Source organism: Prionailurus bengalensis, chromosome B4 (assembly GCF_016509475.1).
Source record: "Prionailurus bengalensis isolate Pbe53 chromosome B4, Fcat_Pben_1.1_paternal_pri, whole genome shotgun sequence".
Taxonomy (NCBI): Eukaryota; Metazoa; Chordata; class Mammalia; order Carnivora; family Felidae; genus Prionailurus; species Prionailurus bengalensis.
This window is the reverse complement of record NC_057358.1, coordinates 131,948,421-131,962,194: the sequence shown is the minus strand read 5'-3', so window position 1 is coordinate 131,962,194 and position 13,774 is coordinate 131,948,421. Positions and strand designations below refer to the sequence as shown.

Here is a 13,774-nt window from a genome sequence, read left to right as displayed (position 1 = left end):
TCCACAGAGACCAAGTCATTTGCTCAAGTTTCTACTAAAAGATATTTCCCGAGATTAGCTTGCTATAGGGCTGCCAGATAACAACGAATATATATATATATATATATGTGTATATATATATATATATATATATGTATATACACACACACACACATATATATACATATACATATTCGTGTATATATATATATATATATACACACATATATACGTATATGTATATATATATTTTTTTTAGCACAAATGCACTTAGTGTTTTTTTATTTAAACTGAAAAAGTATTGGTGGTTGAGCCAAAATTCAAATTTAACTGAACGTCTCATATTTTTATTTGCTCAATCTGGGGGGTCCCCCGGCAAAACCAAAGCAAGTTCCTCCCCGCGACGCCCTACGTCTCCCTGACACTGGTTCAGACTCCAGACCTCCGGACCCTTTCCGGAGGCGGAAGGCGGAGAAGGCGGAGACTCCTGCCCCTCATCAACATGTCCACCAACGAGCCGGCGCGAGGACCTTCCGCCCCGCACAGACGTGGCCGCGCTGCGCCGCGGAGGATTGGCTCCAACCCAGAGCCCGGCCTTCCTTGGCGCTGGGAGCCCCTTCCATTGGGCAGTTATAAAACATGGCGGAGCCCCGCCCCCGCCTTCCTCGCACCACCCCCTCGCGGCGCGGGGGCGGGGCCGCAGAGGCGGCCCGGGTAAGGGTTTCGGTGATTGGCGGAGGGCCGTGGCCGGACCGTCACGTGGCCTCGGGCACGTTTGTTTGCGGAAGTAGGAGGAAGTAGATGTGCTGAGTAAGCCGAGGTGAGTGACGGCCCAGGGGAGGCGGGCCTTGAGGGCCCTTCCCAAACCTCCTCCGCGCCCCAATTTCGGTGGTCTCCACCCGGACCCTCCTTCGGACCTCCTTTGTGTTCCCCGGTTTTTAGTCGTGTCCTCCATTGGCCCTCGTGTGACCCCCCCTGAGTGCCCGCAACTTCCGCCCTTTGATCCCCCACCGTCCCCAACTTCCATCTGTGACAGCTCTTGTCTCATCTCGAGCTTGTGACACCCCCACCCCCTGGGTCGCCACCTTCGACCCTGGGTCCGTCCTTAGTACCCCGGTCTCCTTGATGTGTCTCTCCTCTATCCTGACTTCCTTAGTGAGGCCTTCCCCGTCTCCCTCCAGCTCCGGTGCCTCTCAATGCCCTCAGCTTTCACTCTGGGCCGCGTTGATTGACCCGTTTCCTTCCTGTGCCTTTGTGAGTGCTCCCCATTTTTCTGCCTCTGTATTCCCATTTGATCCCTCATTTCACCTCTTTTCTGTCTTTCTCCATTTGTTTTTTGTTTTGTTTTGTTTTTTAATTTTTTTTTTTAACGTTTATTTATTTTTGAGACAGAGAGAGACAGAGCATGAACGGGGGAGGGGCAGAGAGAGAGGGAGACACAGAATCTGAAACAGGCTCCAGGCTCTGAGCTGTCAGCACAGAGCCTGACGCGGGGCTTGAACTCACGGACCGTGAGATCATGACCTGAGCCGAAGTCGGCCGCCTAACCGACTGAGCCACCCAGGCGCCCCTGCCTTTCTCCATTTGTGTCTCCCTTGTTGTCCATTTTACTCTCCCCCATTTCTGACCCGCTTCTCCTTGCTTGTTGTCTCTCATGTGTCTCCAGATTTCATCTGTCCCTGCTCCCCACCAGGTTCCCCGTAGCTTCCTCACCCAGGGTCTCCCAACCCCCCAATCCGTGTCCAGCTCCTGCTCCCAGAGATGCCCTGACATCTGGTGACAGGGAGTGCATGACCTGTGTGACCATGCAACTGAGATGGGCAGGCCCGTGGGTGTGGGACAAGGAGGGCACAGGGCTCAGGGATCTGTGCCCATTTTTTTTTTTTTTTTTAGTGGACTATGCATAAACAAATACCTTCCCTTCCCCTGAGCTTCTGGGTCTTTCCCTCACCTGCCCTTTCACCCACCCAACAGGATGTTAGGCAGGTTTGGGTTGGCAACACAGATGCCCCACCCTTGCGCTGAATGCAGCGTTTCTGTTATTGTCTCTGCTTTAAAATGTTCCTGGAGCGTGGAGGCTGTTTTCTGTCCCAAGTCTCAGTTTCCTTACCTGTGAAGGGGGGATTGTATTTCCTGCCCTCAGAAGGCTGCCGGGAGGTTGGAATTTTGAGAAAACGTAGCAGATGAAGGTTCGTAATCGGCACGGTCCTGTACAAACGCATGGGTTTGCTATTGTGTCACAGGCGGGAAAGGGAAAGGCATAAAAGGACAAAAAGCAAGGAGGGAAAGGCAAGTAGGAGGAACGGTGTCTTTCATTTAGCATTTGGCCGTATTCGTGGCTCATCTGCTGTGAGTTAGGCTCTTTTGTGTGTTGCTGCTTTTACCATCCGTTCATTCCTCATTTATTGAACAACTATTTATGGACTGTTTATTACGTTCTGGGCTCCTCTTGACGTAGCCAACGTCATTCCTGTTTCACGTAAGGAAGAGAGGCACCAGGTGTTGAGAGGAGACCGGAGTCCCACCCTGAATACCGTACTTTATAACGCCCGTGTGATTGCCCTGCTGGGCAAGGGTCACTAGTGTTGTCTCAGGGCCCAGGGCACTTTTTCTCCCTCCTGTGGATTGCTTTCTCGTTAAGGGATAGCATCCTCAAAGGAGAATTTCCTTTTCACTCAGCAGAATGACGTCACCAAGAGATAGAGGAAGTGCTGTGTGTGGGTCTGCAAACATGTGCTGGGTGTGTATGAACGGGGTGAGGGGGTGTAGTGAAGGGACTGTGTTACGAGCTTCACTTCGTAGAGGGTGGCTCCTGGGAGAACATTTTAATAGACCCGTGCCTTAAATGCCTCTTGTCTTTTTTGATCCGTCTTCACTTTTGCGGGCGATCTCATCCGGTCTCATCGCTTTAAGCACCATCTCTACTCTGACAACCCCCAAATTTATGTCTCCAGTCCAGTCTAGGTCTTTCCCCTGGATGATAGACTCACCTGGCTTGCTCAACACCTCAAATGGAGGCCTTTCCAAGTTAAAAGCATTCAGAATTAGGGGCGCCTGGGTGGCGCAGTCGGTTAAGCGGCCGGCTTCGGCCAGGTCACGATCTCGCGGTCCGTGAGTTCGAGCCCTGCGTCGGGCTCTGGGCTGACGGCTCGGAGCCTGGAGCCTGCTTCCGATTCTGTGTCTCCCTCTCTCTCTCTGCCCCTTCCCCATTCATGCTCTGTCTCTCTCTGTCCCCAAAATAAATAAACGTTGAAAAAAAAAATTAAAAAAAAAAAAAAAAAAGCATTCAGAATTAAGCTCCTGACATTCATCTCCTGCGTCCCCTTCGGCCCTGCCCCACCTTCCCCCAAAATCTTCCCTTTGTCCCCACCCCTTACTTTCCCATCTTTAGGAAATGGCAGTATGCTTTTTTTCTTTTCCTTTCTTTTCTTTTCTTTTTTTAAATTTAAGTTTATTTATTTATTTTGAGAGAGACAGAGACAGTGTGAGCAGGGGAGGGGCAGAGAGCGAGGAAGAGAGAGAGAGAATCCCGAGCAGGCTTCCACACCGTCAGCACAGAGCCCGACGTGGGGCTCGAACTCACGGACTGTGAGATCATGACCTGAGCCGAAGTCGGACGCTTAACCCACTGAGCCACCCTTTCTTTCTTCTTTAACTTCTTTCTTTTTTAACGATTTTGTTTTGCTTTGTTTTTTGTTTTTGTTTTTTTCTAAATTTATTTTTGAGACCGGGAGAGACAGAGCAGGAGTGGGGGAGGGGCAGAGAGAGAGGGAGACCCAGAATCGGAAGCAGGCTCCAGGCTCCGAGCCGTCAGCCCAGAGCCCGACGCGGGGCTCGAACTCACGGACCGCGAAATCACGACCTAAGCCGAAGGGGGACACTGAACCAACCGAGCCACCCAGGTGCCCCAGAAAATGGCAGTATTCTTCTTCAGTTGCTTAGACCAGGGCTGTGAGGTTATCCTCGAAGCCTCTCTACACCCTGCCGTCTCTATGTTGCTCACACCAGCGGAATCTCTGCTGTTAGAACAATGCCTGCCACAGAGTAGGGCCTCGATAAATATTTATAGAGTGATTCATAAAATGGGCCACCCTGTACCTAGGCACGAGCCCAAAGATCTCTCCGGGCGATCGGTGTCTCCCGTCCTTGGGAGCCCCAGCAACACATCTGGGGCAGCCCGCTGTCAGCTGTGGTCCAGCCAAGCAGAGCAAATGAAAAAAAGAAACCTTCTCCCCCCTTGAAGGGCGTTTGCCTCTGGCGCGTGTGAATGGCGCTGCGTTTTCAGACGTGAGCCTTAGCTCTCGGAGGACAAGAGGTTGCCCGGCGAGCCACGCGGCCACTTTCCGTTCAGGCTTTCTCCTTGAAGGCAGTTTGAGGATGACGAGATGGCGTGCCAGCGGCCGACCCCTTGGGTGCAGAGCCTGGCAAGTTACATAACGTCCTGTGCCTCAGTTTCCCGTGTGCAACGTGGATGGAAGTCCACCTTCTCTTAGGAGAGTCGTGAGGATTAAATGCGATAATTGCCTCAGCCACGTGGTGAGGTGCTGGGTGCCCCGTGGGTGCTGCGTGCACGTGGCAGTGTTGTTTCCTGGGTACAGGGACGGGAGCCAGCTCTCCCCGTTCCTCACTCACATCAGGAGTTTGGGATGCGCTGGGATCAAAGAGAACATCTGAAGGAACCTTTTGGTTTGGAGGCAGCTTCGGCGGCCCAGAGCCTGGAGGGGGGATGGAAAGAAAGGGCATTTGACCTACCCCTACTTTCATCCAGTCTTGTCTCATGCACTAATGGAGCACCGACTGTTTGCAGGCCCTGTGCATACCGCAGTTCAGGAGTCCAAAGAAGAAGCCACCAAGGGCCACCTGCCTGGGTGGCTCAGGCGGTTAAGCTTCCGACTCTGGATCTCAGACTCTTGATCTTGAGATCAAGATCTCCGACTCTTGATCTCAGGGTCGTGAGTTCAAGCCCCGTGTTGGGCTCCGCCTGGGGCGTGAAGCCTACTTTAAAATTTAAAAAATTAAATAAAAGGAGAAGAAGCCATGAGTCCAGCCACCAGGCAGTACCTCCCACTTCTTTTCTCTGGGCCTCGGTTTCCCTGTGTGCCAGACAGGGACAGCACTCACACCTTCCTTCTCGGGTGTTTGTGAGCTTTGGGACAGCCAACAGAGGTGGGACATGTTTGCCAGCCATAAAATGGGGTGGTCTCGTGAGAGGGCCTCATGAGGCGGTGCGCTCACGTGTTGAGAGGTGCGGCCGGCGGGGCCGAAGGAAGGAAGGCGGTGCTCGGCCTGGGCTCGGTGCCCTGACCACCCTGCCCGGGCAGTGGACCGGGGGGACACATCAGCCGCACAGGAGGGATCGCTGGCCCGTGCCAATTGTTCCAATCATGGGACATCCTGTCCTAAGCAGCCGGGGCTCGGGAAGCCTGATTTACAACTCGAGCGGTCCTGTGTGTGCTCCCAGGATCCCCCACGAGGCCAGGCCTGTGAGGTCAGCTTCCTGGCCCGGCTGCCTGTGGGGATCCTGTCACGCACCTCTCCCGGGCAGCTGTCCCGGGCCGCTGGCTGGGCTTCGTCCAGAAGGAAGCAGAGGGCTTAAAGAGGTCCCCTGCTTAGACTCGGAATGAGCTCAGCTTCAGGTGTATAAAGCCAGACTTTCCAGACCAAAGCTCGGTGCCACTCGGGAAGCCCAGCAGGTGCCCGTGCTCGTGACCTGAGCCGAAGTCGGACGCCCAGCCGACTGAGCCACCCAGGCGCCCCGAAACATGTATTAAAGGTCCACTATTCGTTGGGAGCAGCGTGCCATGTGCTTGGGTAAAAAAAATAGAGGATAGCAACCCAAGCCAACAGATGCACCGTCATCATCATGGGAGAAACGCTCCTTTGGGGGAGCCGCTGGGCTGTGTGAGGGTGTCCGCAGGGCTGAGAGTAGGGGAGGCTTAGGGTATGACTTTTAGATGCGGGGTCCTGGGAGCCGGTCCTTGAAGGACGCAGAGGGTTTTTTCGTTTGTCTGACGGTGCGAGCGTACCATGAGGCAGAGGAGGAAAGCAGGGGAACACAGTCTAGGCAGGGGTGTGTGTGCAGGTGCGGGGAGGCCCGGCGGGGGTGGGGGGGCATGTTCCAGGAGGTCTCTGGTGCAGCGTGGCTGGAGGAGGGGTGCAGGAGGTGGGCTCGGCCTGCTCCTGTGGGCGCTTGCCTCCCTGGCCCGGAGCTTGGGCTGCCTCTGGAAGGTGGTGGGAAGTCTGTGGGCAGGTGGGGGCATCCGATCTGCATCCTGCGGTAGGCACAGAGGGGCTGTAGGGCTGGACAGGCCGACCTGGCTTTCGTGTCGCACGGGCACCGAAAGGATATAGTGCAAGCTGGGAGTGTGGCAGGGGGGACCTGTGTGGCACCCTGAGTCTCCACAGGGGGCAGCTGGGCCTTGAAGGACAGGCAGAAGCTGTGACAGAGATGAGAGAGAGTGGTGGCGGGGGCAGGGAGAGGACGATCCGGGTAGGACAGGTAGACAGTTTGAAGACGCGGGGCCACCCCTGTCACTGAAAGAGAGAACTGTCCCAAGGAGGAGGACGGGGGACGGGGCCCAGGACCTGGTGGCTTTGCACTTCCTCCCTTGCTTGACCCCTGCCTGGGGTCCCTCGGGGACTTCCCGGCAGAGGTGGAACCAGACATTTGGGGACGCAGTTCTCCACAACCACCGCTGTAACCAGCCCACGTGCTCCCTGTTCCTTATGGCACTTCTTCAGCTGTGTCGTCTGCAAGCTAATTAATTAATTTAGAGAGAAGAGAGCGAGCAGGGTAGGGGCAGAGAGAGGGAGGGAGAATCCCAAGCAGGCTCTGCGCTGACAGCAGGGGGAGCCTGACGTGGGGCTCAAACTCCCGAACCGTGAGATGGTGACCCGAGTCGAAACCAAGAGTCGGAGGCTCAACCCACTGAGCCTGCCCCCCATCCCCCCCACCCCCGCCCCAGGCGTCCCCCGAGCATGGCTTTAAATTAGACGCTGGCAGAGTGGCTCCGTGGCGACCAGTCTTCATGTTGATCCAGCAGTGCCCGTGGTGCCCATCCACGCCGCCCAGGACCCGCGAAGATGCTCGTCCCCGGACGTGTCATACGGGCCGTCTCCCTATCTTCCCACAGGTTCTCTTGTGCTCCGTCTGTGGGGTGGCCTTTCACCCGGGACCCCACTGCAAAGTTCAGCTCAAGAATCACGTCGTGCAGTCCTCCTTTCCTGACTCTTCCCCCCCCCCCCACCCCCCACCAGGGGACAGAGACTGGGCTTGGGTCCCCCCGGGGCTACTCATTTTATGAACCCAACCGGCCGCTTCCGGGGAACTCACCAGAGACGCCACCCGTTGGTTCCAATCTGCCTGTGACCCCAGTACTGTTTCTTTTTTTGTTTTGTTTTCTTTTTTGGTGGACATCGGTATGTCCCACTTGAACTTGCCCTTCCCACACCCACAGTCTGAGGCCTCCTCGGGCCTCAGTTACTTTATCTCTAAAATGGGGACACTAGGACGCATCCTTCCTGCCTGACAGGTCCTCTCCCCTAGGGGCGCCTCACCCAGCAGAAGAAGACTTTCTGAGTCTTCCCTGAAGAAACCAAGCAGGCGGGCTGGGCCTTTGACAGGGGATGGGTCAGCAAGAATAAGGAGAAGAGGCCAGAGAAATCCGGCCTCACTGAAGGGAAGATGTAGGTGACACCCGGAAATCGCAGGAGTGCAGAGGCGGGACTGTCAGCGTCCCCCTCACCACAAAAGCTCTTGCTTTTCTGCTTGTGGCATCTGAGAGCTGCTCAAAGCCTTAGGTGCCCAGGAGCGGACAGTCCCTGCCAGATGACCTTGGTGTCCCCTGCGCCACCACCTACGTGCAGGGAGCAAGCCCAGGTGAGGAGCCATAGAGACCGGGTGTCAGCAGATGAAAGCGAGTGTTGATGATCTGGGGAGGGAGGTCAAGGGCAAGTAGCTGTGAGAAGCCAGAGCGGGGAGGAAGGCAGGGGTGAGGGGGTTGGGGGGGGGGCGCTGTTCCCATGGCAGCCTGCTCCCCAGCCCCGCGTGCTCCCCGCTGCAGCCGCGTGCTCCCCCCTGCAGCCTTGCTGGAAACAACGTGGGCTCCAAGGTCAGGGGCAGGATGGGAGGGAGAGCGCAGAAGCGAAGCAGGAGGGAAGCACAGGCATGCGCTCTGTCTGCTTCTCACTTGCTGCTTTCCGGGCTGGTCTGTTATGATTGTTCCAGGATGTGGCCCAGGGGTTTCATTTCCTTTCTTCCACCTTGTGATAACAATGGCCCCTGTTTGTGTGCCCACGGTCGGCCAGCGTCTGGGACGCTTTCCCTCCATTGTGTCATTTCACCCTCACGCCCACCCTGGAAGCCTCCGGGTGATGGCCAGACCTGTCCTTTCTGTGGCCAGGCTGTCGTCAGCATGTGGGAGGCAGCCCGGCCACCAGCCCCAGGACCCTGAGGAAGGTGTCTTCTCCTCTGGGGCCGGATGTCTACTCTTCCATCCAGCTGGTCGCCCGTGGTGACTCTCCCCTCAACCTCCAGTGGGCTCATGGGCGCTGGTGCTCTGGACTGTACCCACTGCCTCTGAGCCCCTCGCCTGGTGCCACCCGCCTGCTCTCTGGGAAGCCTCTGTGCTGCTTTTCTTTTCTCTTTTTTGTTTTCTCTTTTTAAAAAATGTGTATTTTTGAGAGAGAGGGAGAGACAGAGCATGAGTAGGGGCGGGGCAGAGAGAGAGGGAGATACAGCATCCAAAGCAGGCTCCAGGCTCCGAGCCGTCCGCACAGAGCTCGACGCGGGGCTCGAACTCACGGACCGCGAGATCGTGACCTGAGCCGAAATCAGAGGCTTAACGGACTGAGCCACCCGGGCGCCCCTGTGTTGATTTTCTAAGCCGGTCCTGACCCCCGTGGGTCCCCATGTCCCCAGCTGTGGGCCCCAGGGGCTCAGCCTGCACTCCTACTTTCTTTAAAAAAATAGAATCATCACACACACAAAATCCTTTTCCATTCCATTGGACAAATAGGAAAAAGGGGGGGGGGGAAATGGCCCACGAACCCAATATCCTCATCTCCCCTTCGTATTTTGGTATTTTTCTATCCCTTCCGTCGTGGTTGTTGTGTAATTTTTACTCAGTTAAATTATGTTTTCACAGGCTTGCTGTGGGCCACGCCTGTGCCAGGGGTGAGTGCACGTTGGTGAAAAGACCAAGCACCTGTCCTTAAGAAGCTCAGACTCTCTCTAGAGCCAGCCTGTCTGGCTCTAACTCTTGTCCTTCGCCCACTCGCTGTGTGACCTTGGGCCCGTTGCTTTACCTCTCTGTTCCTTGATTTTCTCACAGGTGCGACGAGGATGATAACGGTAACAATTTCATAGGGTGGTGGTGCAGATTAAAGATGAATGTGTGTCAAGTTCTTGGCCCAGGGCCAGAGAGCACAGAGAGGCACGTGAGTGTTTGGTCTGGCTGGTGTGACGTCAGGCAGGCGGGTCAAGGAGAGGAAGGACATAGCAGATAGACAGCTCAACAGTGGACAGGCAAGGCGGTGCGAGACAGCCCTGCTTTCTGGAACCTTGTGAGGTTTGGAGCCCAGTGGGCGGGACCGACCGGGAGAGGCTGCGCGGAGAGGCAGGGGCCTTGCGGTCAAGTTTGCAGTTCACAAATAGCACAGGGAGCGTCGAGGACTCGACGCCACAGAGCCTGTAACACCACCGCGTGCTTCCTGAGCTGTAACGGTCACCGTCACTGTCTCTCGTGACTCCAGGGGCTCTCTGGAGCAAACACGGCGGAATTTACAATTCCTGTAATGTTGGGTGTAGAAGTTACTTCCGTTTCTGGGTGAAAACAAACATTGTTGCCGCGCACACTGATGCGTGTGCCACGCCTTCTGTCTCGGAGGCGTCTTTTCCAGGGACAATTTCCCATGCCGTCTTTTGGGGTCCCTCCCGTCTCCTCTGGCTATGGGGAGGGGCGCAGCCCCCCCCCCCCCCCAGCACCTCTGTCCTTTCCGCTCCCAAGGGCAGGAGAAAGAAGGACCTTGGCACAGGTCTAAACATTCTTAAGGAGGTTTTCATTTAACCTCAGAGCACACGAGAGGTGAGCACTGTCCTCACTTTAAAGGGGACACTGAGGCTCACAGCCTGCCCCCGCCACATCTTGTTACTGATCATAAGAGGAAGGCTGCTGCACAGCTCTAGAGCACTTTCAAAACTCTGCAAGCACGGTCTTCTCCGAGCCTCAGTTTCCTTATCTGTCAGAGGGAGGGCGATCGGAGTAAAGAGGACTAATAATGTTTATTGAACGTTTGCTGTCTGCAGGTTCTGTTACTGGGCACCGTTACGGTTCTCACGGTGCATGTAAGGACACTGAGACACAGAGAGGTTAAGTGACTTGCCCGAGGACACACAGCTGGTAAAGATTTGAACAGTTTTGCTCCGGCACCCTGCCTCGTGTGGTTTTCTCAGAATGGAATGAGACAGTCACGTAAGATGCTTGGCTCAGGGCCTGTTGCCCAGTCAGGCAGGGCTCAGTAAACGTCCCCTGGTGTAATTATCGTCATCGACCCTTGTTCTCTTCCTAGGTGGTTCTTCGTAGGCTTCTTGTTCTTTTTATCCCCAAGCTCGATCCTCTCCTCAAGAGCTGGGCCAGAGTGTGGCCAGTGTCCGTTCACATGTCCACCCTCCCCCGGGGTGCCCACACTCCCGACCCGGAGCCAGAGGGCAGCCTGTAGCTAAATGTCACCCAGCTTTGGTGGCCCTGCCTCAGGAACGCAGTATGCTTTCTGGGAGCCTAGGCAACAGTGAGACGTCTGATTCTGTCGTCCCAACTGGGAACAGTTTCCACGGCAGAAACCGTGACCCTTTGAATCTGACACGTAAATGTGTTTCCTTCCAAACACATGTTTGTGGTGTGTAAGTCTTGACGTTCACGTTCATTGCCGAGGCACTTGGGAAGCCGAGGCACTTGGAGACCAACGCTTCCAGTCCCCCCGCCCCCGATGGAGTGTGGGACGATCCTGGTCCCCTTGCGGCTTCTTGTAGAGACGGGACACTGGCTTCGTTTGCAGAATTGAAATGACTCATGGAAAGCTTTCTGAATGCTAAAATCCTGACTCTGAACCTCAGGTAGCAAGAACCCCTCCATCTGGACAGAGCAGTATCGTCTATGTGTATTCATGTCTGCCATCTTCTTCTTTTTTTAAGTTTATTTATTTATTTATTTTGAGAGAGAGAGAGAGAGAGAGAGAGAGAGAGAGAGAGAGAGAGAGAGAATCCCAAGCCGACTCCATGCTGTCAGTGCAGAGCCCGACACGGGGCTCGAACTTGCGAACTGTGACATCATGACCCGAGCTGAGATCAAGAGTCAGACAGACACTTAACCGGCTGAGCCATCCAGGCGCCCCTTTGTCTGCCGTCTCGTTGAGTGACACGGCTCCACACTACAGGCGGGGAAACTGAGGCTCCGTTGGGGAAACTGGTCGGGAAGCAGGAGGGGTCTGGTCCCCTGGGTGTGGTGGCAGCTTCCCATCAGGCCTCCTGACCCCCTACCCAGTGTCATTTCTCTTTCTCTCCCTCCTTTCCAGGTCCCTCCAGGCCCAGAACCAGCAGCACTGGTGGGGAGCGATCTGGGAGCCTGTGCAGGAAACTGCTACCCTTGGTGAGGTGGGCATGGGAGACCGAGCCCAGCTGACCAGAGACCCCGTTTTCTTCCAGACCGAGGGGGCAGGTGGCAGGGCCTCCCCACCTGCCCCGCGGAAGATGCAGTTCTTTGGGCGCCTGGTCAACACCCTCAATAGCGTCACCAACTTGTTCTCGAACCCGTTCCGGGTGAAGGAGGTGGCTGTGGCGGACTACGTCTCGAGTGGCCGGATTCGGGAGGAAGGGCAGCTGGTTCTGTTCCAGAACTTTCCCAGCCGCACATGGGACTGCGTCCTGGTCAACCCCAGGAACTCACAGAACGGATTCCGGTGGGTGACGACGGGCTCCCGCACGCACCTCTTTCCTTTGACTCCTCGCACTGGAGGTCCCTTGGGCAAAAAGCAGCTTCTTTGGGCCTAACGTCTGAGGGCTCTGGAGTGGGGGGGGGGGGGGCACCTTCTAGTCTCTGCACCTTCTGGCCTGTCAGGAGCCCCGCAGCAGGGGCGTGGGGATAGAAGCCTAGGCTTCGTCCTGCCTCCAGGCTGGACCCATGCTGCGGGAGGGAAGGAGGAGGGACAGGAAAGCCGAGAAGGGTCAAATCGGGTCAGGTCGAGGGATCACCTGTAGCCCTGGATCTTTAAAGGCGTGACCGTCCTTGTAGGGGCCGGCCAAGGTGCGGGAGAATGTGTAAGGAGTGGACAGCGCTCACTTTTCAGGGCATGCTGGGTCTCCCGTGGGCTGGACGGAAAGGGTGGGAAGCCAGGACAGGGCCAAGCGAACTGAGCCAGCTGCAGAGCCGAGTGGCGCAGGGGTGGAGAAATGGCCGAGCACCCGCAACGCAGGGTCCAGAGGAGCCTGGCAGACTGGCACTGGGCTAGTGCTGGTGGGCCTTTTTCCATCCGTTCATCCATCTGGCCGGCCCACCGTCCATCCCTTCACCACACACCGGGCGTCTCCGGTGGCTCGGGAGTCCCGGGCCCTGGGCCAGGCCCAGCTGGCGCTGTGAGACATGCTTCGTGTCCTTACGGAATGTGCAGTCTTCGGGGGAGGCCACGTGCGCAGCCAGGCACCGTAACAGCCACGTGCGGAGAGCCGTGGCAGGGGCGGACAGTGGGGACGCGGGAGGTGATCGCTTCCCGATGGGCTACTCCGAGCCTAGAATGGGTAGGAACGTGCCCGGCAGAGGAGAGTGGATGAGGTCATTCCAGACGTGCAGAGGCGTGGAGGTGGGGGGGCGCCTGCAGGCTGACAGGCCGGGTCGGATCCCCGGTGCGTGCGAGGCTTTGGTGAGAAGTGAGGCCGGAGGGAGCCTCCGGGGCCGTTCCGATCGAGGAGGCGTGCCAGCAGGATCTCAGCGGCGAGCTGGGGGGTCAGTGTCCAGCCAACAGGAGGAAAGTGGAGGCCGCCTATCAGGGGAGAATCCAAGTCTGGCTCTACAGAGAAACTGAGGCAGAGGCCCCCACAGTGGGCAAAGAACACAGCTCAGCAGCCAGTGGGGACACCAGTTTTAAACAGCAGAGCTAGTCCACACGCCGGGCACAGATGGGCCTGAGCGAATGGCCATCCTGCTGGCCTTGGTCAGGACAGGGCAGGCAGGCTTCCTGTGGCTCCAGAACTCCTCCCCAGGCCTGCAGCTGAGGGCGGCCGGTGGGGAACGCACAGCTGAGCAGGCGGCGGGTCCCCTCTTTGGAGCACCACTCAGCTTTGCTTTTGGGGCACCCAGCCCCGGGAGCTCTACCAGCCTCCCCCATCACCCAGGTCCTGTCCGCTACAAATGTCCTTTGACGGGGTTCCAGATCCGACTCAGCAAGCTCGAGCCCCACTTCCATCCAGGGGGTTCAGCCCTTTGCCAACAGCTTATTAACTACATGTTTATTTTTTTCATGTATTTTATTTTTAATGTTTATTTATTTGTTTGACAAATAATTTATTTACAAGCAGGGGAGGGGCGGAGAGAGGGAGACACAGAATCGGAAGCAGGCTCCAGGCTCCGAGCTGTCAGCACAGAGCCCGACGCGGGGCTCGAACTCATGAACTGTGAGTTCATGACCTGCGCCGAAGTCGGATGCTTAACCGACTGAGCCACCCAGGGGCCCCAACTACGTGTTTATTTACTACCTTTAATTAGGGGGCCACTTTGTACTATTTTCACATATGGTACATGAGCAC

General features: G+C 56.4%; 1 protein-coding gene across 7 annotated transcripts in view; it reads left to right on the top strand.

Annotated features, from left to right (window-relative positions):
• The first annotated feature begins 695 nt into the window (after positions 1–695).
• Positions 696–13,774, top strand: part of PLA2G6 (phospholipase A2 group VI) — a 59,723-nt gene continuing 46,644 nt past the window's right edge. For 2 of the 7 annotated variants that reach the window (XM_043562566.1, XM_043562564.1), the window contains exons 1-2: positions 11,551–11,580; positions 11,681–11,934. In XM_043562566.1, the coding sequence (XP_043418501.1) occupies positions 11,726–11,934 (209 nt within the window). In that variant the 5' untranslated portion in view covers positions 11,551–11,580; positions 11,681–11,725. Of the gene's footprint in view, positions 800–7,563; positions 7,859–11,550; positions 11,581–11,680; positions 11,935–13,774 lie in introns of those variants that run through there. The other 5 variants (XM_043562563.1, XM_043562567.1, XM_043562565.1 and 2 more) reach the window with 5 other exon arrangements.